General features: G+C 50.2%; 1 protein-coding gene across 1 annotated transcript in view; it reads left to right on the top strand.

The window, feature by feature from the left end:
* Positions 1-26,099, top strand: part of GRK5 (G protein-coupled receptor kinase 5) — a 246,783-nt gene that overhangs the window by 163,402 nt on the left and 57,282 nt on the right. Inside the window, exon 3 of the mRNA XM_003255024.3 lies at positions 10,552-10,664. Within this exon, the coding sequence (XP_003255072.1) occupies positions 10,552-10,664 (113 nt within the window). The remainder of the gene's footprint in view (positions 1-10,551; positions 10,665-26,099) is intronic.

Here is a 26,099-nt window from a genome sequence, read left to right as displayed (position 1 = left end):
ATGTGGCTTCTCCAAGTGCCACCAAACTTTGTGAGACTTGGGCTTAATAATTTCGATCCCACAGAAACATGTGACAAGCACAAGACATTCAGTAAAACTAGAGCCCAGAACGAGGGGGACGAACGGCACAGGAAGATGGCAGGGCTCAGTTTGGGTGTGTTTGTGTGACACGCCATATGTCATTTTTTATTCACACAAAAATATCTTTCCTGAAGTAATAGAAGGCCACTCAGCTGTTGCTAAGCACATACCAAATGTTTCCTTTTTCCTCTCCTGCGCCTTCCAAGGGGCGGGCTGGGAAGCTCTGCTGTTATCCGTGATGCCATCTCGCCTTTCAAACGTCAGAGAGCTTTTTTCCTCGGAGCAAACGCCCGATTGTTTTTTCCAGCTTTGGCAGGAATTTTTAAGAGAAAGCTGTTTTCGAATCACTTCTCTGTTTGTTTCAGACCTGAAATACAACAGAGTGGAGGGCTGGCAGCCTCTGTCTGATCCTCTCTCCCCATGTCCGTTTCCTAAATTGCATTAGGATCTATCGGGGACCCCCTTCCCCGCCACAGCCCCCCAGTAACCTGGTATTTTGGGAAAATGAAGTTAAATAAAATAAAATAAACCTTCAGTTGGTGGAGAGATGGTTCCAGGCATCCCTTTGGACACCCCCCTCCCTCCACCCCCTCATCCCCTCCACCCGCCCCACTCCAGCCTCACAACCTTTACAATCAACATGTGGTTTCATTTCCAAGGGCCCCGGTGTTAGCATTTCCATTTCCTCAGGAAGCCGCGTTCTGTTCTTGCTCTTACTTCTGAAATTGAACGTGTATTTTCCTTGGCCCGAGCTCTAGGAATGCCTGGGGCAACAATGCACACAGTCCCAAGCAGGTTTCAGTGGGGTGGACAGCCCTCCCCGCACCCGGGCTACAGCTTCTCCCTGCTCCCTGTCCCCAGGGATGGCCGCCCACTCTCCCCTAGCCCAGTGGGAGGGCCTGGCTGTGCTCAGGCCCCGTGGCCATCAGAGGGAAGCTGGGCCGCCCTCACTGCCTGTGTCCTCGCCGCCTCCTATTGGGAAACTCTGGTTGCCCTCCAAGAGTCCACATACTGCAGGCTCTTAATTAAGAAAGTATGTTCCCATTTCATGTCACTCGAAAAGAATGAAAACAGTGACAGCATTTATTTATCTTCACTATCAATATCATTCCTGTTTCTCAGTCCGCTGGGGGTATGAGTCTTGAAGGATTGACTGGGTTATGAGATTTGAACCTCGGGCATGTGCTGGTGGGACACATGTAGCCTGCTTCCGAGAAGGAGCCTCGAAGGAAGAGCAAGAAGGCTGTCATGGCCCTGCCCTGCCCTGCCCTCCCGGAGCTCAGGGCCAAAGGGCTTGGTGACAGTGGGGAACTCCTGCCTGCTTTGGTGCTAATGGAGAGTCAAGTTTCCTTTTTCACCAGCTACCTACTATCTTCTTTCTCAATCATCGGAGAAGTAAAACTCATCATTTCCTGAGTCTGATAGAGGAGATAGGATCTGTCCAATGGCTGCTGTTTCTGTGGGACCTACTGTGTGCTGAGACTGGGCCAGGTGCTCACATGCGTTGTTGCCAATCCCCAGCAGCAACCAGCTGACTCTGATGGCCTCAGGTAAAGGGACTTGCCCAAAACCACACAGCCATCCAGAGCTGTTCCACTATGGAGACACTATTGCCAGTTGGAGCAGAATAATTATGTGTGGCAGGGAGCTGTCCTGTGCATTGTGGGGTATTTAGCATACCCCTAGCCTCTACCCACTTATCAGTAGTAACCTCACAGTTGTGAAAACACAAATTGTCTACAGACATTGCCAAAATTTCCCCCTGCTGAAAACCTCTGAGCTAGAGGATGGAGGTAGGATTCAGACCCAAGCCTGTGCTTGTTTGCCACCCTGTGCTAGCTCTGGAGAAGTCCTCACCCAAGCAAGGCAACCCTGCTTGCCTTTAGGATATAGGCAGCGTGGGTAGTGCTTTGGTGTTTCTGAACTATGTACTAGTCAGCCGTAGATATAGGCATTCTAGAATATCCATGAGGATCCAACTTCGTGGTGGAGGCTGAGGACAGAAGTTCTTTAATAGTACTGCCCCATCTTGCTCTGGTGTCCTGACAGTGTAGCACTTTACTGCAAAGCCCTTGCATATAGGTTTTCATTTTGAGTCTTCCAAATACTCATTACGTCTAAAGGCTTATTACTCAGCACCAATAAATTGCAAGGGACTGAAACCCAACTCAAACTAACTTAAGGGTTAGAGGAAGTCTGTTGGTTTATGTAACTGAAAAGTCCGGGGGTAAATCCCATGGCTTCAGATATGGCTGGATCCAGGTCTCAAACATCATCAGGACACTATTTATTATTCTACTTTCTACAGTTTTGACTTCATTCTCTGACAGGTTCTTTCTATATGGCCACAAGATAACCACCAGCAACTCCAGGCTTACATGGTCCTAAGAGTTTAAGATTTCAGATAAAGAAAAAGTAACTTTCCTTAGAGTGCCAAAAAATGTTCAAGTAAAGACTCAGATTGGTAAGGCCTGGGCCCTGTGCTCATCTCCGAGCTTGGTGTTGGCCTCACCCAGAGAATTATTATAGGGGAAGGGATGATTCTCCAAAGAAAGGAATACAAGACCTTGTGTTTCTAGAGCAGTTCAAAGTGCGGTTCGTGGACTGATTTTACTGCTCTGTGATAAGTACAGGGATGCTTAGAAACACTCATAGCAATTCGATGTGGCCATAGCATCCAGGTGTGTGATCAGTGGACTCATCTTGTGGAACAGGTTATAAAGCAGTTGGCTGTTGTCAGACTCACATGGAAAGTTGTGAACCATGTGAGATTTACAAAAGTATCAGTCCATGATGGATTGGAAATTTAAAAAACTGGTTCTTTTCCATAGATAGCTGGAAAAGCACTGCTTTAAACTGGAGAGTATGTTAAAACACAGATTTCTGGGCCCTACCAGTGAAATTCTGATTCAGTCAGTAGGTGATATGGTTTGGCTGTGTCCCCACCTAAATCTCATGTTGAATTGTAGCTCCCATAATTCCCACATGTGTGGGAGGGACCTTGTGGGAGGTAATTGAATCATGGGGGTGGGTCTTTCCCATGCTGTTCTCATGATAGTGAATAAGTCTCGTGAGATTTGATGGTTTTATAGAGGGGAGTTCCCCTGCAAACACTCTGTCTTGCCTGCCACCATGTAAGACGTCCCTTGCTCTTCTCTCATGATTGTGAGGCCTCCCCAGTCACGTGAAACTGTGAGTCGAGTAAACCTCTTTCCTTTATAAATTACCCAGTCAGGTATGTCTTTATTAGCAGCATGAGAACAGACTAATGTAGTAGGTCTGAAGTGGGATGGGGGGAATGAGGATCTGCATTTTCAGCAGGCTCCCAGGTGGGATGAGTTCACAGTTATGAAATATTTTGAGAGTTACTGAAATGTGACACAGACAGGAAGTGAGCACATGCTGTTGGGGAAATGAAAATAGTACGGATAGACTTGCTCGACACGGGGTTGCCACAAACCTTCAACTCATATAAAAAATGCAATATTTGCAAAAGACAATAAAGTTACGTGCAATAAGACGAGTGTGCCTGCATATTGTCTGCGGACGCTTTCACTACAACAGCGAGCTGAATCGTTGTGAAAGAGACCATATGGCCCTCAAACTACTACCATATGGCTAGTAGTAAATATCTCCTACTAGCCCTTTACAGAAAAGTTTGCCTACCCTTGCCTTAGAACCAGGGGGTGAGATGCCAGATCAGGAATCCCTGTTGGGGTTGGATGGAAACAGGTTTTGGAATCCTGGTTAAAACTGACCTCCAGGGTTGACCTTGGAATCTGGTCCAAGTCCCTGTAATCATCTGCATTTGTGAAGCTGGCACGCCAAGAAGGTTTCCAGGTTGAGAAGGGGCTTGGAAGTTATTATTCGAACCCCCTTATTTTATGGATGAGGAAACTGAGACCAAGAAAGGGGAAGTGACTTGTCCAAGTTACACAGAGAATTGATGGCAGAACTGAGACCGACCCCTGCCCAGCGCTCATCCACTGTGGTGTCCTTGGCAACAGGCCTGGGGTGTGGTATCTTTAGTTGCTTATAATGAGAATAGGCTAAGAGGCAAGCAAGGTCTCTCCCAAGCACCCAAATCTCACCAGGTGAAGGTGGTGAGGACAGGGGCCCCTTGTCTTGCTGTGCCCTCTATTGGTTGATGTACCCTCTGTTGGCTGACAACTTGGCAAGTGTCAGCCCTGTCCTGGGAAGGGCAGAATTGGAAGTGAGTTGGCTGTGCCCAGGCCTCCAAGATGTGTGTTGCTTATTGTATGTGCATGTGTCTTAATATGTGGATTTTCAGCCAGTTACATTCATTACCAAGGAAGTGTACTTGCTGGTACAGTTTGGATATTTGTCCCTGCCTAAGTCTCACGTTGAGATGTAATCCCTAATGTTGGAGGTGGAGCGTGGTGGGAGGTGTTTGGGTCATGAGGGCGGATCCCTCATTGTTGGTGATAGTGAGTTCTTGTGAGATCTGGTTGTTGCAGTGTGGCACCTCCCCTTCAACTCTCCTCTGGCCGTGTGACATGCCTGCTCCTGCTTCAACTTCTACCATGATTGTAAGCTTCCTGAGGCCTCCCCTGAAGCAGATGCCAGTGCTATGCTTCCTGTATAGCCTGTAGAACCATGAGCCAATTAAACCTCTTTTCTAATAAATTAACCAGGCTCAGGTATTTATAGCAATGCAAGAATGGCCTAATACACTTGCTGACCACTCACTCAACACTACTTGCTGGTTCTCGCCCCTTCACGCCTCACCTCCCATCCCTAAGTGACCTACCACTTTCTGTCTGTTTTCTTTAAGACAGTCTTGAAGGTCCACTCAGTGACATCCTATGGTGGTCTCAGACCTAGCCCAGAATTCTTGTCCTAATTCACCTTCTCCCACACTTCAGCACACCCTCCAGGTCTCCTGGCATCTCACCTGGAGGTTTCACCTCCCCATTGTAGCTTCTCCTTGCCCCTCCTCCCAACCTCAAGCCCCATTCTCTCTGGCTTTGACCTTTTTCCCTCTTCTTCATCTGGACTCAGCTTCTCCCCCTACTTGCATTGCCTGCCCATTCCCATATTCTAGTGTGCTCTCCATGGCCACCATCCCTGAAACTGACCCAGCATCATGAGAGGGTGTCTTGCCCCCTTTGCCACGACGCCTTGCAGGACACTTCCCAATTGACTTATGCAGTTTTGTTACATAGACATTGCTATGTGGCTTCTCTTTCCAGTGTTATCCATGAATGTGCCTCCCTCTCATGCTGGCCGGTAAGCAAACTGCTAAGGACAAGGACTAAGCAAGTGTCTGGTACCTTGCTAAAGGGACTGCCTGCTGGGTAGACGTGGTTCTGTCTGAGCGCAAGGCTGGAATTCAGTGTGTTGCAGGAAGGTGTGGCAATCCCGCCTTCCCAGGCCAGCTGTGGGCATGCCGGGGAGGTGGGGAGTGTCAATCCCTTGAAGAAACAAACAACACATGTCGTTTTCTTGAAGCCAATTCAGTCCAGCTGCTCACCGAAGCAGGATCCCAGCCACAGGAGCTGGTAGCCTCCCTGCCCAAAAGCTGGGGCCTGAGCCCACAGGCCGCAATAGCTCTCAAACCAATGACTTCCTCTGTAAACGTCTCAGACTTGCTGCCACCCCGTTTTCGTCCCCTTTTCTGTGGACTGCACGTGAATCATTTTTGCTCTAAATTATTGATTTACCAGTGAGACACTGAATCCATTCCAGACTCCTGGCCTGAGAGTCCAGCCCTTTCCTGTGTGAGTCCAGCTTGCCTTCCCAGTGTATCTCCCAGCACCCTCCTGTGTGCATAAGCAGGCCTAGCCCCTCCCAGGGCACTCTGCTCCTTAGTCAAGGGCACAGCTCAGTGCCCTGCGGCTTATGATGGGCTTTCTAGACCCTTCCCCTTTCCCAGTCACCTTCCTCTTCCAAATGTCACATCACAGAGATGATGTCCTCCATTCTTGGCCAGCTGTTAATTCCAAGCCTGTCTCTGGATCAGTAACCTGCCAGTGGGTATAAGATGTGTCCCTTCCCACTGACCCACCCACATATCCCCACGTGTTGAATTCAAGAAGATATCCTTAACATCACAGGAAACTTCTAGTATCAAAAAGCAGGAGACCTTGGAAAAGAGTTTGTTGAGTGAATGAAGGACCCAAAATAACAAAGTTAGAATGGCTGGATGATTTGTGGATACTTAGGGGTCGAGGAGCTCCCCATACCCTACTCCCTAATGTCTTTTTTTTTTTTTTTTTTTTTTTGAGACAGAGTTTCACTCTTGTTGCCCAGGCTGGAGTGCAATGACATGATCTTGGCTCACTGCAACCTCCACCTCTCAGCTTCAAGCCATTCTTCTGCCTCAGCCTCCCAAGTAGCTGGGATTACAGGCGCCTGCCACCACGCCCGGCTAATTATTTTGTATTTTTAGTAGAGACAGGGTTTCACTATGTTAGCCAGGCTGGTCTCGAACTCCTGACCTCAGGTGATCCACCCGCCTCAGCCTCTGAAAGTGATGGGATTACAGGCGTAAGCCACCGTGCCTGGCCACTACTCCCAAATGTCTTACATAAAGCATCCTCTTTCTGGCTTGGAGGAAAAGATCAATGAGGCACATGGAAAGCAGGAGTTCCATGTTCTAGAAGAGTATGCGCGTGCATGTGTGTATGTGCGTGCGTGTGTGTGGACAGTGTGTGTGTGCCTGTGTGTACAGCATCCCAGTGTTCTCCCACCCCTAAAGATAGATTTGGAGACAGAGAGAAAAGTCTTCTGCCCTTGTCCTAGGTGTTTCTCCTCACCAACCCCAACAGACCACACTTGGGAGAAAGGTTGCGGGCAGGCCCCCTTCCAAGCTGGATTTCAACAACATTGCCAGCTTCTGTTGAAACAGATCAGAAAGGGTCCACTCCAAGCATGTATCGTAGAGCTTCTCATGCTTCCAACTTCAATGTCATTGACTTTCCAGAAGCAACCTATACCTCGGGTTTGCTCTTGATACATCAAGAACTTTGATTTGCGCCTCCTCCTGTCACCTTGATCATTCCCAAATTCGTATTCTTCCTTCTGTGGCCTCCTTATCCATTTCTATAGGAACTGTAAATGTTGCACTAGGGATGATTTTGTTTTTGTGTGTGTGCTTGCTCAGAAAATGGACCCATTGATCTTTATTTGAGGTGAAGGAAAAAATCTAAAAAGATCATTACTGGTCCTTTTATTTCTCTCTAGGCTTCCAACGAGTAGTTTTTTTTGCCTGGGATCCTCTTTACAGCTGGGAGAGGCTCGGAACTGAGGTGCTGACAGCTTGTGTCGGAATCGCATGGTGTTTACTGTGCTGGGAGTTTATAACGGCCTTGTTTCCATACTGACAGCAAATGCCATATGGAGAGAAAAAAAATCTGTCAAATGAACCCTTAAGGGATCACAATATGGCACATGAAATCTCAAAACTGCTTTTGGAAAAGGTGGGGGTAGAGGGGTACCTTGCTTAAATCACATAAGCAGCATGGTGCTCTCTCCCATAATTGAATAAAAATGGAATTTGACACAAGGTAATTTACTTTGGTTCTGTGTTTGTGCTGGGAAAAACTGATTGGGAAAGGATGCAAAGATTTGTTTTCCTCCCCTTGGGGGATTGTGTTGAGTGGGAGGCAATGGGAATGCAGGCTGTATCTGCAGGGCATTGCGCTAACAGGTGCAGGCTGCAGACCTGTCACAGGCCGCTGAGACCAGGTTCCCTACTGTGGCTGATGATCACACTCATCTAGCTTGACATTTTATTACTGTCACTTGAGATCTTGTCTGTTCACCCACGCACACTCCTGCTGACCTCTCCAATCTGAGTCCAAGCTCCCTGCGGGCTGGGACCACATCCCTAGGTACCCCTCCCCTTCAGAACCTGGCACACACTGAGGCTAAATGCTTGTTGGAGTGGCTATTTGTGAACCATCTGTGCTGGGAGCAGTGGAGACTGCGCCCACGGCTGAAGGGCAGAGTTTAGGCTGCAGTCCAGGGCTAGTTGGAGCCACAAAACCATTTGAGAGTGGGCCAAGAGGGGACTTGGCAGGTTGCTCATCCACGCTGATCCAAATACTCATTCGGGAGAGAATGAAACGTTTTAGAGTGCCTGCTTCTACATACGCTACTTAGACTAGGCGAATTCCTCCAAAAAAAAACCCTGCCCTCAGGTAGGTTACCCATGAAAGAAGGGGTCCTGGCCGCGGCTCTTTCCATTCCAGGAGGCAGACAGCGGAGTGCTGAGGCCGTGTCCCCATGTGGTGAATAAATGCCCGGGAGGGTGGGGCTGCCTTCAGGGCTCCTCTCTCCGCTCATCTCCGCTTGTGTGCGGGCTGCGCCTCCGTGGGCTCTCGCTGCGTGGAGGGAATGCAGTCTCAGCAGCCCTCGGCTGACCAGTCATCCCCAAGAGCCCTGCTGGCATCCCAGGGAACAGACAGTGTCTTTCCTGGAAGTTCTGGCAAAAGCCCTGGGAGGACTCCAGGGCCCCCACGGGTCACAGGCCCTGACCTGATTGGCTAGAACTGAGGCATGGCCACCCTTGAACCCGTCATTATGGCCAGAGAGAGAGGCCTGTGATTGGCTATGACTAAGTGACGTGTCCATCCGTGACCTTAGCACTGTGGCCAGAAGACAGAGGCCTTTTGATTGGCTATGACTGAGTCACGTGCCTGTCTCCGTAGCATGGGAGGCGTCAGCTCCCCTTTTAGATTCAGAGGCTTGGGTTGAATTGGTGCAGACTGGGAGAAAGGAGGTTCCCTAAAGGAAAGGGAGATGGAACAGACCAAATTATCACATCCATAACGATGAGAAATGGGGTTTATTAATGTGCCAGCGTCTGGTCTGAGTGGTTTCTAGGTATTGTCTTATTCATTCTTCAGGATGGTCCTAGGAGTTAGGTCTGCTTACCGTCCGCAGTTTACAGACTAGACAACTGAGGGGCAGTGTCAAGCCTGTTGCCCCACGTTACACAGGCAGTGAGCGATGGGCTGGGATTTAAACCAAGGCAGTTTAGCTCCAGAGCCCACACTCACACTCACAGATACCACGAGATCCTCCCTCCCGGCAAGCCATAGCTTTACATCCTGTGGATAAGCATTTTGAGACTAAGAATCAAAGTGTGCCAGCGCAGTGGTTGTGTTCATATCCCCTTGTTGCCTGGCATATCTCAAGAGAAATCCTTTCTAGGGGGGATGGTCTCTTAGCTCCTCTACACCAGGTAGACTATAGTCATCCCTTCCCTGCAAGTTGCTCTCCTTCCCAGGCTCTATCGCCCTCTTCCCTGTTTCCCACGAACTCATCCGACTGTGTCCCGTGCAGCTGCAACATCGATGGCCTAGTGTTCCGTGCTCCGGAGAGCCTGAAGCAGCATGTTTCAGTGGTTCCTTTGAGTATCTTCCTGGCCAGAGAGAACTTCTTGGAGAGGCTTTAGCATCACTGCAGGAAGAACCAAAAGGGAAAGGGCCCCCATCCCAACTCCAGCATGCCCTTCTGGTTTTCAGAGGAGAACACAGAGGCCCAGAGAGGGCAAGTGAACTGCTTGAAGTAACACAGCAAATTGTTGGCTAACACCATGGTCTCTGGGCCTCTTGGTGGGAGTCTTGCACTATTTCCTCTTCAGAACCCTCTTGGCTATTGAGTGGGTAAGCGCGGGTGACTTCCTGTCTCCATGCCTTTAGTGCCTAACTAGAAAAGGCAGGGTTTTCATAATTCGAAGCATCCTAAGACTGGGCTTTTCTCCAGTTGGGCAAAAATGATTTTTGAAAACTGTATCCATTAGGATGCTTTGAATTACAAGTAATTTCTACAAATGTTCAAACTGCCCTAAACAAGGAGAATGTGTTGTCTCATAAATTAGCTTTTCAGATGTGGTTTGAGCTACAGGCATGGTTTGATCCAGAGATTCATGACATCACCAGGGCACCAACTCTACTTCTTGTAATTTCCCAGCTCTCACCTCCTTGATGTGTCAGGCTCATCCATAGCGGCTTTTCTTGCAGTGTCAAGAACGCCGTTGCAGCACCTGGCTTCACACCCACTCACCATGACCTCCAGAGGAAGAGAGCACCTCTGCTCCAGTGTTCCCAGGGAGTCTGCAGTCCACTCTGATTCGACTGGCTCACATTACAGGCCTGCCACCCTTATCCAGTCACTGTAATCAGAGAATGTGATGTGCTTAATGGCCACCGAGGAGATGGAATCACAGTCCCCAGAACTGCTGGCATGTCCATACAGAAATCAGAGCATTGGACCGGGCGTGTGGGGTGGGGAGTAGAGGCTGGGTCATCACTGGTGCCTTCTTCTACACTGACATCTCTCTGATTCTGCAGAGACCATGAAATGAAGAAGGGGTTCTGAGAGTTTGCCAGTCACCTTCCTCCATCCATCTAGGGCTCTGAACCCAGGTGTGGGAATGACAGGAACGCCCTGCCTGGCCTTCTCCTGGGTCTCATCACATTCTTCTTTTCTTGTCTCCAGACAGAGATTACTGCAGTTTATGTGACAAGCAGCCAATCGGGAGGCTGCTTTTCCGGCAGTTTTGTGAAACCAGGCCTGGGCTGGAGTGTTACATTCAGTTCCTGGACTCCGTGGTAAGTTCCTGCTCCTGAGGGATGGTCCTATGGTCCTCTGTGATCAGTGACTGTTTTGGCTCAAAGGAAAAGATAGATCTCATGGGTTAGAAGAGTGAGGAATAAACTCACTGCTTACAAAATTCCCACTACAGACTTTGATTAGGAATGCAAAATTGTCTGAGGATCTAAACTCATGGGTGACCTTGGGTGGGCCCCCTCCCCTCTGGACCTTAGTTGCTGTTGCTATAAAGTGGAGCCCTATCAGCTCTTTGATTCTGGAAGCCTGGGTTATTATGGGAGGATGCGCCTGGGGAAGTTAGGCCTAGCTCTTGGATCTCGAGGCCCCTTCCTCCAGCTGAGAACCCATTTTATAGAATTCCAAAGCTTTTGTGTGTTTGTACAATTGTTTATTGTCTGCTTCCCCATTAGAATGCAAGCTCCCTGAGGGCAGGACCCTGGGCTTCCTGTTCACACCTGCCTCACACAGTGCCCAGCATCTATGGGCACTCAAATGTCAAATGAAGCGCATGGCTGTCAAGCTGGTTTGACACCAGTGGCTCCACTGGGCTCTGGCATGGGTGACATGCCTGACAACATGGAGTCTTCCTTCAGATGGTGCTTGTTATTTGTTTGTTTAACAAATGCTGATTGATTGCATGGGCTTTTAAGACAGGTTGTGGGAATAGTCAGGAGTTCCTCTGCACCTGCCCGGGGAGCCTGGGCACTTCGGTTCAGCCAACTGCCCTTGGGTTTCTATCCGAGGAAGGAGGACAAGAGGGGAGGAGGAGGAGTGGAGAGCGGTCATGAAGGGTGTGAATTCATCCAGGCCCCTCCCCTCCCCCCCCAGGTGCAGGGGCCGAGAGGCTGCTGTTTCCTGAAGGGCCCTCATGCCACCATTGGCTGCAGCCATCCCGACTTCTTTCTCAGTTTGGGGGACAACCCTTTAGGGTTTCAAGTCTCTGTATCTGCTTCAGGATCTTGATGTGCATCTCCAGACCCACAAACCAAATTGCCCACTGGACATCTCCACTGAAGTCACAAAGGCCCCCTTAAAGTCAGTAAGTCCCAAATGCACTCAGCACTTTCTCCCAGGACCCCAAAGCTACCAGCCCTGAGACATTACCTGTTCCAGTGACCAGCACCCTACAGTCACCCGAGCCTGAAATCTTTGCATTCTTTGATGCCTTCCCCTCCTCATCCTTCCCCAACCTGATCAGGCTCATGTGCTTGGCTCCTTGACCCTGCCCAGGCCAGCTCCCTCCCCTCCGCAGGCTCTGCCTTGGGCTTCGGGCAGGCTCTGCCTTGGGCTTCGGGCAGGCTCTGCCTTGGGCTTCGGGGAGGCTCTGCCTTGGGCTTCGGGCAGGCTCTTGGCGCCTCTTGGATGAGTGATTACAGTAGTTTTCAATCTTAGCTGGGCATCAGAAACACCTGGGTAGCCTTAACAACACAGCAGAGCTTGAGCTGAAGCCCAGACCAATTAATCTGAATCTCAGGAGGTGGGGCCTAGTATTTTTATAACTTTTTATTATGGAAAATTTCAAGCTATAAAAAGTAAAAGTCGACAGAATAGTGTAATGAACCCCCAGGCACCCTTCACCCCACCTTTATGAACCCACAATTATGAACTCATGGCCAATCCTCTTTCATCCATTCCTCCATCCTCCACTCTGTAACACTTTGTAGCAAATTTCACATATTATCTCATCTGTGAACTTTTCACTATGTATCTCTGAATAAAAGCTCTTTAAAAAATAGTACTATCACAGCTTAAAAAATTCTTTCCTATCATCAAATGTTAGTATTCAGATTGCCAATGTTCTCGTACATTTTATGTGTATTTGTTTGAATTGGTCTGGCTAAGGTCCACACATTGTGATCTGTTGATGTTTTGTTGACTCTAGGCTCCCCCATAACCATCCATCCCCCTTTGTAATACATTTGTTGTTCCTACAGAAGAGCTTCCCACAGTCTGAATTTTGTATTCTTATCCCTAAGTGTCATTTAACAGGCTCCTCTATATTTCTTTCTTTCTTTTTTTTTTTTTTTGAGATGGAGTCTCGCTCTGTTGCCCAGGCTGGAGTACAGTGGTGCGATCTCAGCAGACTGCAAGCTCCGCCTCCCAGGTTCACACCATTCTCCTGCCTCAGCCTCCTGAGTAGCTGGGCCTACCCGTGCCCACCACCACACCCAGCTAATTTTTTGTATTTTTAGTAGAGATGGGGTTTCACCATGTTAGCCAGGATGGTCTCGATCTCCTGACCTCGTGATCCACCCACCTCGGCCTCCCAAAGTGCTGGGACCACAGGCATGAGCCACCGCACCCGGCCAGGCTCCTCTATATTTCTTATACATTGCTAGTTGGATCTAGAAACTTGACCAAATTCAGTTTCCCTTTTTGCAGGGTGGAGTGGGATTCGACTTCCTCAGTGATTTCATGTTCTTCCATTAGGGGGCATATACCATCTGGTTGTCTTTCTTTTTGAAATGGTAGCAGCTATTGCTAGTTTGTACCTGCATCTGTTAATTAACAAGGGCTTGCAACATGGCAGCATTCTAATTCTGCCATTCCTTCTTCATTTGCCAACAGAAGCATTTCCTTTTGATGACCATGTGGTGAGCCAGCAGTAAAGTTCATAGAGGAAACGGTTGATTCTTTTCTGCATTAATGTTTCTAAAATACCAAACTGGTTCACTACCATCCTCCAGTAGCAGTAACTGTTTTTAACTCGTGGTTTTAAACATGTTGCATGTGTATTGTTGCACCGTAGTCATTATCCTGACTGATGCTCATCGTCTCATCAGTGGCTAGTGGGGGCCTCTCCAGGTTGGCTTCTGAGTCCCTGGCTGGGCTCCAGTAGTTATCAGTAGTCTCCTTGCTGTCTGATATGACACAGGGTTCCGGGCTCATCTTGTACTAGATCCATTGTTTTTCAGAGGAGCTGTGATTCCTTTTACTGGGACATAGTAGTTGCAGGCCACAGTTTGGCACAAGGGTTATTACCACTAGGCCATCGATTCTAGCACCTATTGGCATTTTTCAAATCTCCCAGAGGTTTAATGTGTATCCAGGGTTAGGAAGTAATGACATCTAGGATAAAGTCCAGGTTCTGAGGCTGACTTACCAGATCATCCAGCATCAGCTCCTGCCCACCTTTTCGTCCTTGGCCTTCCTGGAGTCTTTCTTCAGCCATGTGTTCTGGCCCGACCACCCACTTCTGGCGTTTCTGACTTGCCAGGAGAGTTCAAGCGTCTTGGCCCTAGCTCCCTCAGGCCTCCCTGCCTGAAATCCTCCCCACGGTCCCATTTGCCTGGCAAATGCCTGCTTGTCCTTCTGTCCCCTGTTCTCAGAGGCCCTCCCGATCTCCCTCTTCCTCTCTCTCCTGCCGTGCCCCTCTGCTGTGGGTGCTTGCTTCTCACATGCACCTGAGCCACACTGCTGCTCCGTGCTGGCAGAGGTGCATGATGGAGAGTGCAGCCTCCAGAGATAGGGTGCCAAGACAAAATGGCTCTGCCACCATCTGTTGGTGAGACCGTGGGTAGGTGTTTAACCCCTCATGTACTTCGTGTCTTCATCTGTAAGTGGGGATATAACTGTATCTGATGATGGGAGAGGTGTTAGGTAGAGACTACGTGAGTTCTTACTGCTCAGAACTATGTCTGGAATAGCACTGAGCCTCAATGAACCTAGCCATTGAGGGGTCTGTGTGCCTATTCCTCCACTAGCCAGAGCCTCTTGGTGGCACAGACGTGGCCCATGGTCTGTGAATCCTCAGCCCGCAGTGCCACACCTAACAGTTGAGTGATGCTCAGATTGGGCCCAGTGGAGGTTGGTGGCGTGCCTAGAGTCCCAGAGCATGTGAGGGGCAGAGGTAGGCCCAGAACCCAGGTCTCCTGGCTCCCAATCCAGGCTCCTTCCTCTGCATCATGCTGCCTCTGAGGCCGTGAGCATAATAAGCCAATGACATGGAATGTTTAAAGGTGAGAACTGGGATGGAAAAAGAACTGGAGCAGGTTAAAGGAGGTTGGGAGTTTGGTTATGGGGAGGCTGGTTGTATCATGAAGTAGGATGGTCAGCATTGGAGTCTTTGAAAAGGCGATGTTTGATTGAGGACCAGGAAGTCATTGGAGGAGTTAGCCAAGTGAATATGTGGTGAAAGGGTGTTACAGGCAGGGAACAGCCAGCACAAAGGCCTGCAGGTATGAGTGTCCGCAGTTGGAGGGGAGGGAGGAGGGGCAGAGGGGGTAGGAGAGGAGCTTATCATGTAAAACTTTGTGCCATCAGAGAACTTTGACTTTGAGTGAAATGGGGGAGCCACTGGAGGGTTTTTAGCAGAGCAGTGGCATGGTCTGACTTGGGGTTTTATTTTATTTTATTTTATTTATGAGACAGGGTCTCACTCTGTCATCCAGGCTGGATTGCAGGGGTGGGTTCATAGCTCATTGCAGCCTCAACCTCCTGGACTCAAGTGATCCTCCTGCCTTGGCCTCCCAAGTAGCTGCGAATACGGGTGTGTACCACCATGCCCATCTGTGACTTAGGTTTTTAAAGAATCCCACTGGCTTCTATGTTGGGAGCAGGTTTTGAGGGCAGAGGTGGGAGCGGGGAGATCTGCTAGGAGGCTGTTGCAGCAGTCCAGGTGAGAGCAGCTGGTGGCTCAAGTCAGCTTAGTAGCCCCTGGCAGTAGTGAGAAGTGGTTGGATTTGAGACTTGTGTGGAAGGTGTATTCTCCGATGGACTGGGGATGAGAGAAGAGTTAAGGAAGACTTCAAAGTTTTGACCTGAACAAATGGAAAGATGGAGTAAGGATAAGGCTGCGGGAGGGTCACCTTGTGGGGAAAATCAAGAGCTCCGTTTTAGGCACACGCACCTTGGAATGCCCACCAGATCCTTGAGTGGCGAAGCTCCAGGGGAGATGGATATTCAAGTCAGGCTTCATGAGAAAGGTCTGGGCTGGAAATGGAAAATTGGGAGTTGTCAACTTTTTTTTTTTTTTTAATTTTTATTTTTGAGAGTCTTACTCTGTCACCCAGGCTAGAGTGCGGTGGTGTGATCTCAGCTCACTGCAACCTCTGCCTCCTGAGCTCAGGTGATCCTCCTGCCTCAGCCTCCCAGTAGCTGGGACTGCAGGTACACGCCACCACGCCCAGCTAATTTTTGTATTTTTTGTAGAGACAGAGTTTCGCCATGTTGCCATGGCTGGTCTCAAACTCCTGGGCTCAAGGGATCTGCCTGCTTTGGCCTCCCAAAGTGGTGGGATTACAGGCATGAGCCTCCGTGCCCAGCCTTGGAGTTGTCAACATATATATAGCTGGTGTTTAGAGAGCCCTGGGCTGGAGGAGCTCACCAAGGAAGCAAATCCACGTGGATGGAGAAGCGTGAGGACAAAAGATGCCCCGGACCAAGGGCTGCTCCCCATTTGGAAAATAGGCAGCAGCAGCTTTGGGAGCCATCTAGAGAGTTGATGAGGCAGAGCAGAGTGAGGCTAAGGCTAGGAGTCGGTGGAATTTTCCAGCCATGTGTTTTGTTAGACACTTATAGTCAGTTTGAAAAGGGGGAAAAAAAATCCAATGGATGCCCATTTTCATTCTGGTCGTGCCTTCGTTCCCTCTCTCTGGGCCTGTACCAAGAGCTGTTTTTTGGAAAGGAAATGTGAGTCTGGCTCCCTGTGTCAGCGCGTCAAATGCTCTTCACATCTACCCTAATGAAGCTGCCACTCATGAGAGGCCGACCCCATCCCTTCTGCGTTTTCATCTGCATCCCTGGGAATTAGCGAGACTTTTTCATCGCCCATCTTGACGTCAAATGACCAGCCTCTGGAACACCTCTTTTACGCACGGAGACTTTATTGAGTTTTCCAGGGCTGGCGTAACTTCTCGTCTAAAATCCGTTTTTTCTTCCATCCTGACTGGAACCCAGAGGAGGGAGGAGGTGGCGGGGTCCTCGGTGTTGCAGTAGTGCCCCGGCTGCTGCCTGACTTGGCCAGCGCCATCCACGCCGTTCCCATCTCTCTGTTGAATTTCTACCAAGTGGAGCTTTTAAAAATAACCTGTCCTCATTGGACTCTGATGTAGTCCCTGGGAAAGGTTCCTTTCCTGCACAGTATTTTTTTTTTTTAATTTGAGACAGAGTCTCACTGTGTCACCCAGGCTGGAGTGCAGTGGCGCGATCTCAGCTCACTACAGCCTCCGCCTCTTGGGTCCAAGTGATCCTCCTGCCTCAGCCTCCTGAGTAGCTGGGATTACAGGTGCACACCACCACACCCAGCTAATTTTGTATTTTTAGTAGAGATGGGGTTTCGCCATGTTGGCTGGGCTGGTCTCGAATTCCTGACCTCAAGTGATCCGCCTGCCTCAGCCTCTCAAAGTGGTGGGATTACAGACGTGAGCCACCGTGCCTGGCCTTCTGCACAGGCTTAATGTCTGCATTTCTCAAGTCAAGTGGAAGACTGCAACTGTTTTTTAAAGAGGGCCCAGGTGATTTTCTCGGCAGCAGAACTGTTTTGCACGTCATTTACTAGACTGCAGGGGGAGTTCGGCCTTTGGTCTTGGTTATCAAGGGTCTTCCAGGAACCTGAGAAAGACTTTTCTCCTGCCACTGCCAGCTGCCCTCTCAGCAAGAAATGGAGTCAGTGACCTAAGCCATGACTAGGTCTGGTCTCTAGAGGGCAAAGAGTTTGCCCGGCTAGTCAGGGGATTGAAGAGGGTCCAGGCTAGTGTCAGCCCCCACAGGCCAAAGGGTCTTGGGCATCTCGGAGACTGATGTACTTCTCTCTAACCTGTTCCCTGGGAGCCTTGACCACATGCTGGCTCATTTGAAACCGTCTCGTCTCCACACTTGCATGAGACTTAATGGGTTCAGGTCTCTTCTCTTTGGGATTGAGGGATGTTTGGCAGATACAGAAGCAGATTCACCCAGTGCATATTTATGGAGTGGCTCCTGTGTGCCAGGCTCTGTTCCAGCGGTTGGGAGAACACAATGAACAGGAGAACTAAGTTCCTGCCCTTGTGCAGCTTGCTTTCTGGTTAAATGAAAGATTAAAAAAATAAAGAAGATTTTTTTTTCTAAGAGATGGAGTCTCACTCTATTGCCCAGGCTGGAGTGCGGTGGTACGATCATAGCTTACCATAGCCTCAAACTCTTGGGCCCAAAGTGAGTCCTCCCACCTCAGCCTCCTGAGTAGCTGGGACTACAGGCACAGGCCACCATGCCTGGCTAATTAAATAATTTTTTTTTTTTTTTTTAGAGATGGGGTCTCCCTGTATTGCCCAGGCTGGTCTTGAACTTCTGGCCTCAAGTGATCCTTCCACCTTGGCTTCCCAAAGTGCTGGATTACAGGCATGAGCCACTGTACCTGGCCAAGGAAAATTTTAAAGTGAATTAAGCAACACCAGCTACAAGTTAAAATATTTGTTCAGTATTAGCTTTGGGTTTTTTTGTTGTTGCTGTTCTTTTTTGAGACAGAGTCTCACTCTTTCACCCAGGCTGCAGTACAGTGGTGTGACCTCAGCTCACTGTAACCTCCACGTCCTGGGTTCAAGTGATTCTCATGCCTCAGCCACCCTAGTAGCTGGGATTACAGGCATGCGCCATGATGCCCAGCTAATTTTTGTATTTTTGGTAGAGAGAGTGTTTCACCAGGTTGGCCAGGCTGGTCTTGAACTCCTGACCTTAAGTGATCTGCCTGCCTTGGCTTCCCAAAGTGCTGGGATTATAGGCATGAGCCACTGAGGCCCACACAGTATTAGTTCACCTCAAAATATAGTGGCTTGAAACAACAGTCAACCTTTATTAGGTGATGGTTTTGTGGGTCAGGAATTTGGGCATGGCTTCACGACGTGCTGTTGGCTCAAGGTCTCTCATGAGGTGAGATATCAAGAAGTTGGCTGGGCTGCAGTCATCTGAAGGCTTGACCGTGGCTGGAGGATCTGCATCCACAGTTATTCACATGCCTGGCAGGTTGGTGCTGGCTGTTGGCAGGAGGGAGCCTCTCTATGGAATTGCTTGAGCATCCTCACAACATGGCTGGCTTTCTCCGGAGCGAGCAATCCAAGAGAGCATGGTAGGAGCTGCAGTGCCCTCTATGACCTAGCCTTAGAGCATCCACACCATTTCCCTAACATCATCCTGGTGGCACTGGTTAGCCCTGTTTCATATGGAAAGAGACTTTCCTAGAGCATGAATAATGAGGATTATTGAAGGCCACCTTGGAGGCAGGCGACTACAAATATGAGGTTACAACAAATGAAATCTCATATAGGAAATGCTGAGAGGCATTCCTATCTGCTAAGTAGCCTAGACTCTAGGTGATGACATAAAATTAGTGGGCCATCACCTGGCTTTCGATGTACCTGATGATTTGAAATTTTATTGTGAAATGATCCACTCTGCCTTACTGGGGGCTAAGTATTCTGCTTCTCTTATTTATGAGAATCCAGTATTTGTCTTCGTCTTTCTCTTACTGGTGTGATCCCCCAAAATGGGGAGAGTGGAGGGTGCTTATAGTTAGTTTTTCAGATGCACATAGAGACAGTCAGAACAGCTAGGAAGCCAGACCCCAGGAGCAGGGCTGTCTTGAAAAAGTGCCACTTCTAAAATGGGTTTATATAGTGCACGCCTGTGGGATCATCCAGTCTCCTGGGTGCTCCACCCATATTCTCAAATAACATGGCTGTCCTAGAAGCTGCCATGTTCTTAATGATGTCACCTCCAAGCTGCAGTTGACTGGAGCAGGAGGGAGTCTGTGAGTCAAGGCAGGCCAATGAGTCCTTTCCCTAGAATTGATGGCCTCAAGGGGAAGTTCTTCCCTGCTAGAGAAAGCTTAACATGAAAACCCTGGGAACTGTGGACTGCCATGTTTCCTACACTGGAACAAGCCAGTCAGCACCCAGAGATCGTGAGCAGCACACACACACACACACACACACACACACACACACACACACACCCAACACACAGATGATGGGGGCTACAGAAGTGCTTGTGTCCCTGGTTTCTGGGCTCTGGGCCCAGCTGCTTTTCTGTTCTCCCCACAATTTGGTTGTACAGCTCATCCTTAGATTCCAGGAGCCGGGAGCTTACAGTTTTGTTGAACTAGGTTAGGCTGGGATTCTTTTCACTTAGAACAAAAAGAGTAATGGGGAAAGTTAAAGACCTTTCATGGTAGCCTTTGGATCCTTGGTTGGATGCGGAGACAGAGAAACAATCCTGAGAGGGAAGGAGGAAAAGCAGCTGGTGGGGGTGAGGATGGGTGGAGCTCTTAGGAGAAGAGTGATGAGGCAGACAGGAAGCAGGATGGCACAGCCCCTCTGTATTAGTCCGTTTTCAGGCTGCTGATAAAGACATACCCAAGACTGGGCAGTTTACAGAAGAAAGAGATTTAACAGACTCACAGTTCCATGTGGCTGGGGAGGCCTCACAGTCATGGTGGAAGGTGAAAGGCACGTCTCACATGGCAGGATACAAGAGAAGACAGCGTGAGCAGCAGAACTGCCCTTTATAAAACCATCAGATCAGGCCAGGTGCAGTGGCTCACACCTGTAATCCCAGCACTTTGGGAGGCCAAGATGGGTGGATCACTTGAGCTTAGGAGTTTGGGACCATCCTGGCCAATATGGTGAAACCCCATCTCTACTAAAAATACAAAAATTAGCTGGGCCTGGTGGCGTGCGCCTGTAGTCCCAGCTACTTGAGAGGCTGAGACAGGAGAATCACTTGAACCCAGGAGGCAGAGGTTGCAGTGAGCCGAGATTGCACCGCTGCACTCCAGCCTGGGCAACAGAGTGAGACTCCATCTCAAAATCTCAAAAAACAAACAAACAAACAAAATATCAGATCTCGTGAGACTTATTCACTATCCCAAGAACAGTACCGGAAAGACCCACCCTCATGATTCAATTACCTCCTACCACCGGGTCCTTCCCACAACACATGAGAATTGTGAGAGATACAATTCATGATGAGATTTGGGTGGGGACACAGCCAAACCATGTTACCCTCTGCCACTGGGGAGCTTATCACTTCCCCTGAGATGGGTGAGCCTGTCCCCTCCCCCTGAGAGAGGCGAGCCTGTCCCCTCCACCACGAGGAGAGATGCAGCCCTCCTTCCCTCCTGCCTTCTATTCAGTGTTTGCCTCTGGCCAGGCCACGATTCACAAGCTGGTGGCTGTGGTACCTCAGGAAATCTGGAGTCGCTCCTACCACTTTCATTCTCCACCCAACGTGGATGGGAGTGCATTCTTCCCTCCCTTCTCAGGTTCCATCCCATCTATTGCCCTAAGATGGGCCAGTGAATCCCTTCTGACTGAGGCCTGAGAGGGCCACTCAGATGGGAGCCAGAGCCAGAGATTAGAGAACACTTTGCCCAGGCGGGCACAAGCTCTGGGATTGACCAGGTCTGTCTGACCCTGGGGCCCCTGGGGGACACCCCCTTCATGCACTGCTCACCATTCTCACTGGGGAGCAGAAAGGAAGCAAGGCCAGTGCCCACCCGTCTGAAGCACCGTGCAGGGCATCAGCCAGATCCTGGCAGAAAACAGATGGCCGGCCCCATGTGTGAATGGAGGAATTCAATGAGGGCCTATTTACAAAGCGTGGGAGGGAAATCAGTAGCTGCTGATGCAGCACCCCTGAGCCTCCATCACCCCGCAACCTGCAGGGCCAAGGGAAGGGACTGACGTGGGATCGTGGGAGAAGGCTGCCCACAGGAGTCGGGTCTGGAGAAGAGGGTCCAGGAGCCTGCGGTGCCCAGACGGGGACGGAGCCAGCAGAAAACCACCCCACCACTCCACCCCCACAGCAGGGTGGGAGAGGGCTAGAGGGGCTCTGGAGGGGCGGCCCACGCGGTCAGCACAGACGAGAAGCTGGGGCCGTGGGGGTGGATCCAGGTGTTTCTCCAGCGGGGTGCATGGTGAGCATTGTGCTGACCAGGCGTGTCACTTGTCCCTGCCTCAAGGACTCTGGAAAAGCTGACCACATCAATAATTACAGAAGCTGGAGGTGGCAAGACCTCACGGCATCTCTGACTTCATCTTCCTGTCAGGGCAGAAGAAGGTCTCCTGGGAGAAGGAGGTGACATCTAAAGTTAGTCTAAGGCCAGGAGGAATTCAGCCCAGACTGCCCTTTCTAAACCCAGGGCCGGCTTCTTTGAAAACGTGGCAGGTTCTTAAAAGCATCTGAAGGAAATGTGTCTTCATAGCCAGGACATATTTGCCCTGGCGGATTCTGAGATTGATGATGCAATTAGGGCAGGCCAAGAGAATGAAGTATTAGGGCTATAAACTAAGATGCACATAGATGTTTCCACTCTTTGGGAGGCACAGATGTAGAAATAATTCCTTGTTCCTTAAGCTCAATGTAATAGTCTGCATTTTGTGTTAGAGCAGCATCTCCCCGCAAAGGCCACCGCTGTGTTTGGCATAAATCACAATGCAGAGAGAAGGCTCATTCAGTGGTGTCTTCCCTGTTGGCACCTGGCAAGTATCTGGATTATGGATTGTCGTGGGTGCTCCCTGGCACCCTGGCTGTCAGAACTGAGCTCTGGGCAGGGAGAGCTCCAGGCTGGAGTGCAATGGCGCAATCTCAGCTCACTGCAACCTCCGCCTCCCGAGTTCAAGCGATTCTCCTGCCTCAGCCTCCCAAGTAGCTGGGATTACAGGCACCGCCACCATGCTTGGCTAATTTTTGGTATTTTTAGTAGAGACAGGGGTTTCACTGTGTTGAACAGGCTGGTCTCGAACTCCTGACCTCAGGTGATCCGCCTGCCTCGGCCTCCCGAAGTGCTGGGATTACAGGTGTGAACCACCACCCCTGGCTAAGAGAGCTTTAAATGATCAGAACAGCAGAGGTGCCTGTGTTTCGGGGAGGGGACAAGGCCCATCTCTCTCTCTCTGGTCGGAAGGGACTCTCTTGCAGATGGAGGTCACAAGGGCACTCTTTGCATACAGTTTACCTTTCTTTTCATTGAAATCATTGTCTGGCTGCTATTGCCCAAGCTACATCTAATTGTAAAATTCTGGGTTGTTGGCACAGACTCTTACTTGCTGCTTACGTTTGCTGGTTAAGCTGGTTTAAGCTTTCTCCCACCACCTGGGCAAGCGTGTTCTCAGAGCAGTGGTTTCCAGGGTGGCCCCAGCCTTGTGGAGTGTGATCTGCCTTGAGCTCGGCCCATCCAGGGGAGCCACCATGGTACCTTTCCTCTGTAGGTGGCCTCTCAGGACTCCCCTCAGGGGGTCACTGTGGAGACATAGCCTGTCATTAGGTGTCTTAATCAGTGCGAAAAGCCCAACTGGAGGCCTTCCATCAGTTTTCCGCCTCCCAACACAAATGCTCTTCAAGTGGTGGCCTGGCACGGACTCTTCAGAGAAAGGCCTTTTGATCCTGGTTGGGGAGGCCTGTCCCCGCGTGCTCCCACTGCCGCCCTGTGGACCTGTGTCCCCATCCAGCGGCGGGGCCTCTGCCGGGAGGCAGCTGACCTGAAAGGGATGTTATTTTTTTTAACGCGGGTTTTAGTACCCACAGCAAGAGTATTTTTAGCTGGTTATTGAGGCTGATTAGTGAGCCCCAGGCCTCCATTTGGTTAAATAGAGCCACCTTCACAGCTGTATTTTGGTACAGTGCAAATCTAGTGTTCTGAATGGTATAGAGTTACCCCAAATGATGGCCGGCCATTTGCCCAGGGCCTGGGTCCTGCAGAGCAGTCTAGCTACATTCCCATGGTGCCTGACCAATGGCAGGCTGTCCAGGGGCAGCAGGACCCTGGGTGCTTCTCATTCTGGAAAACAGCAGGCAGCTGGCTCTAGAGCGCTCAGTCCCTTTGGAGACGCCACTGCTGCCCCATCGCTTGCTAGCTGTGCTGTATTGGAACCTCCCAGACCCTTAGTTTCTTCATCTGCAAATCGGGACTAATAATACCTACCATGTAGATATAATAATACCCTGCCATGTAGGGTGAGCCTGGAATCAGCCCTCCATGTGGGATGTGTGTCTGTGTGTGGGTGTCTGTGTGTCTGTATGTGTGTGTAGGGGTGTGGGTGTGTTTGTGTGGATGGGTATCTGTGGGTGTGTGGTGTTTGTGAGTGTGTAGGTGTCTGTGTGTGGATGTGTGTGGGTATCTATGTGTGTGTCTGGGTCTGTGGGGGGGGTGTGAGTGTGTGTAGGTGGTATCTGTGGGTATGTGTGTCTGTGTGTGGGTTTGATTGTGTGTGTGTGTGGGTGGGTGTCTGTGTATGGGGGTGTGTATCTGTGGGGACGTGTGTGTGGGTGTTGTGGGTGTATCTGTGGTGTGGGACGTGTGTGTGGGTGTGTGTGAGTATCCATGTATCTATGTGTGGGTTGTGTGTGTGTGTGGGGGGGGTGTATCTGTGTGTCTGTGTGTGGGTGTGTGGGTGTCTGTGTGTGTGAGTATCCATGTGTCTGTGTGTGTGTGTGTGGGTATCTGTGTGTCTGTGTTTGTGTGTGTCTGTGTTGTGGTCTGTGGGTCTGTGTGTGTGGGGTGTGTGGGTGTGGTGTTTGTGTGGGTGGGTATCTGTGGGTATGTGTGTCTGTGGGTGTGTGTCTGTGTGTGGGTGTGGGTGTGTGTATCTGTGTGTGGGTACGTATGTGTGTGGGTATGTGGGTGTCTGTGTGGGTGTGAGTATCCAGGTGTGTGGGGGCACATGTGTGTGGGTGTGTGGGTGTCTGTGTGTGTGGGTGCAAGTATCCGTGTGTCTGTGTGTGGGCACGCGCATGTGGGTATGTGGGTGTCTGTGTGTGTGGGGTGTGTGGGTGTGTGTGTGAGTATCCGTGTGTCTGTGGCTGTGTGGATGTGTAGGTGTCTGTGTGTATGGATGTATGTATCTGTGTGTCTGTGTGTGGGCACGTGTGTGTGGGTGTATGGGTGTGTGTGGGTGTGTGTATCTGTGTGTCTGGGAACGTATGTGTGGGTGTGTGGGTGTGTGTATCTGTGTGGGCACGTGTGGGTGTGTATCTGTATCTGTGTGTGGGCACGTGTGTATGTGGGTGTGTGTATCTGTGTGTGGGCAGTGGGTGTGGGTGTGTGTGGGTGTGTGTATCTGTGTGGGCACATGTGTGGGGGTGTGGGGGTGCGTGTATGGGTGTGGTATCTGTGTGTCTGTGGGCACGTGTGTGTGGGTGTGTGTATCTGTGTGTGTGTGTGGGCACGTGTATGTTTGGGTGTGTGGGTGTATCTGTGTGTGGGCACGTGTATGTTTGGGTGTGGGTGTATCTGTGTGTGGGCACGTGTATGTTTGGGTGTGTGGGAGTGTGTATCTGTGTGTGGGCACGTGGGTGTGGGTGTGTGTGTGGGTGTGTGTATCTGTGTGTGGGCACATGTGTGGGGGTGTGTGGGTGCGTGTATGGGTGTGTGTATCTGTGGGTCTGTGGGCACGTGTGTGTGGGTGTGGTATCTGTGTGTCTGTGGGCACGTGTGTGTTTGGGTGTGTGGGCGTGTGTATCTGTGTGTGGGCACGTGTATGTTTGGGTGTGTGGGCTTGTGTATCTGTGTGTGGGCACGTGTGTGTGCACACATGTGCACTCAGGTTTAGGGGAGCGACAGGGAGCACAGAGGAAGAAAATAACAGGAAAAAGTCAAGAGGAAAGAGCCACCTTAAAACATCTCAGGAATTCATCTATCAAGACAAATCATCTAGAAGTCCCCAGTCCCTCAAGGCTCATCTTGATGTGGAAGAGGAATTGACCTCTGGGGAGAGGCTCTGACCATGGGGCCCAGTGGGAATCCAGAAGCCAGCACGCCAGTCCGGCAGCTGTGACCTTGGGCAAGTCCCTGACTTCTCTGAGCCTCTGTGTCCAGCCCTATAAAATGAGGGGTGGGATTCCTTACAGAACCACTGCCCTGTCTCCCTGTGATCTAAATGATTATAGTGTTCATGTTTCTCCATGGGAGAAAATCGTTGGATCTTGGCTCTCCATTAGAAGAGAGAGAGCAAGACAAGGACACTCGCTCACTGTGGTTGGAAACGAGACTGGCTGCCTCTGTGGTCACTGCCAGTGCCACCTGCGTGCTCCCTTTGGCTGACCTGGGAGGAATCGGACCCTAGACACTGAGGTGTGAAGTTTCCCTGAGGGCCGGATGGGCATCTGACTGCATGGTGGGACGCCTGGGGAGGAGTTCGGGTCCGTCTGTGCTGGTGTCATTTCCTGCCTCTTTTGAAATAGCTGTACTTTTGGACACAGGCTGACAAATCCTTGGGTGGTGGATTTTGAAATGGTTATAAACAACTTGCAATTAGCTCTTTTGTCTAAATGAGAAAGGGACTCTTACTCAGGCTTTTTATTGACTCGAGGCCCTTTATCCATGTGGCAAGTGCGTCAGATGTGAGCAAAGGAGCCCCTCTGGGATTCAGGAAAATTAAAAAGTCTGTTTTTTGGAGACCTCCCATCTTTAGAGCTTGGGCCCTCTGGCTTGGCTAGTTATCAGAGTCCTAAATTCTGTGCTG

This window comes from Nomascus leucogenys, chromosome 3 (genome assembly GCF_006542625.1).
Source record: "Nomascus leucogenys isolate Asia chromosome 3, Asia_NLE_v1, whole genome shotgun sequence".
NCBI lineage: Eukaryota > Metazoa > Chordata > Mammalia > Primates > Hylobatidae > Nomascus > Nomascus leucogenys.
The sequence above is the reverse complement of the archived record's forward strand: the minus strand, read 5'-3'. Positions and strand labels throughout refer to the sequence as shown.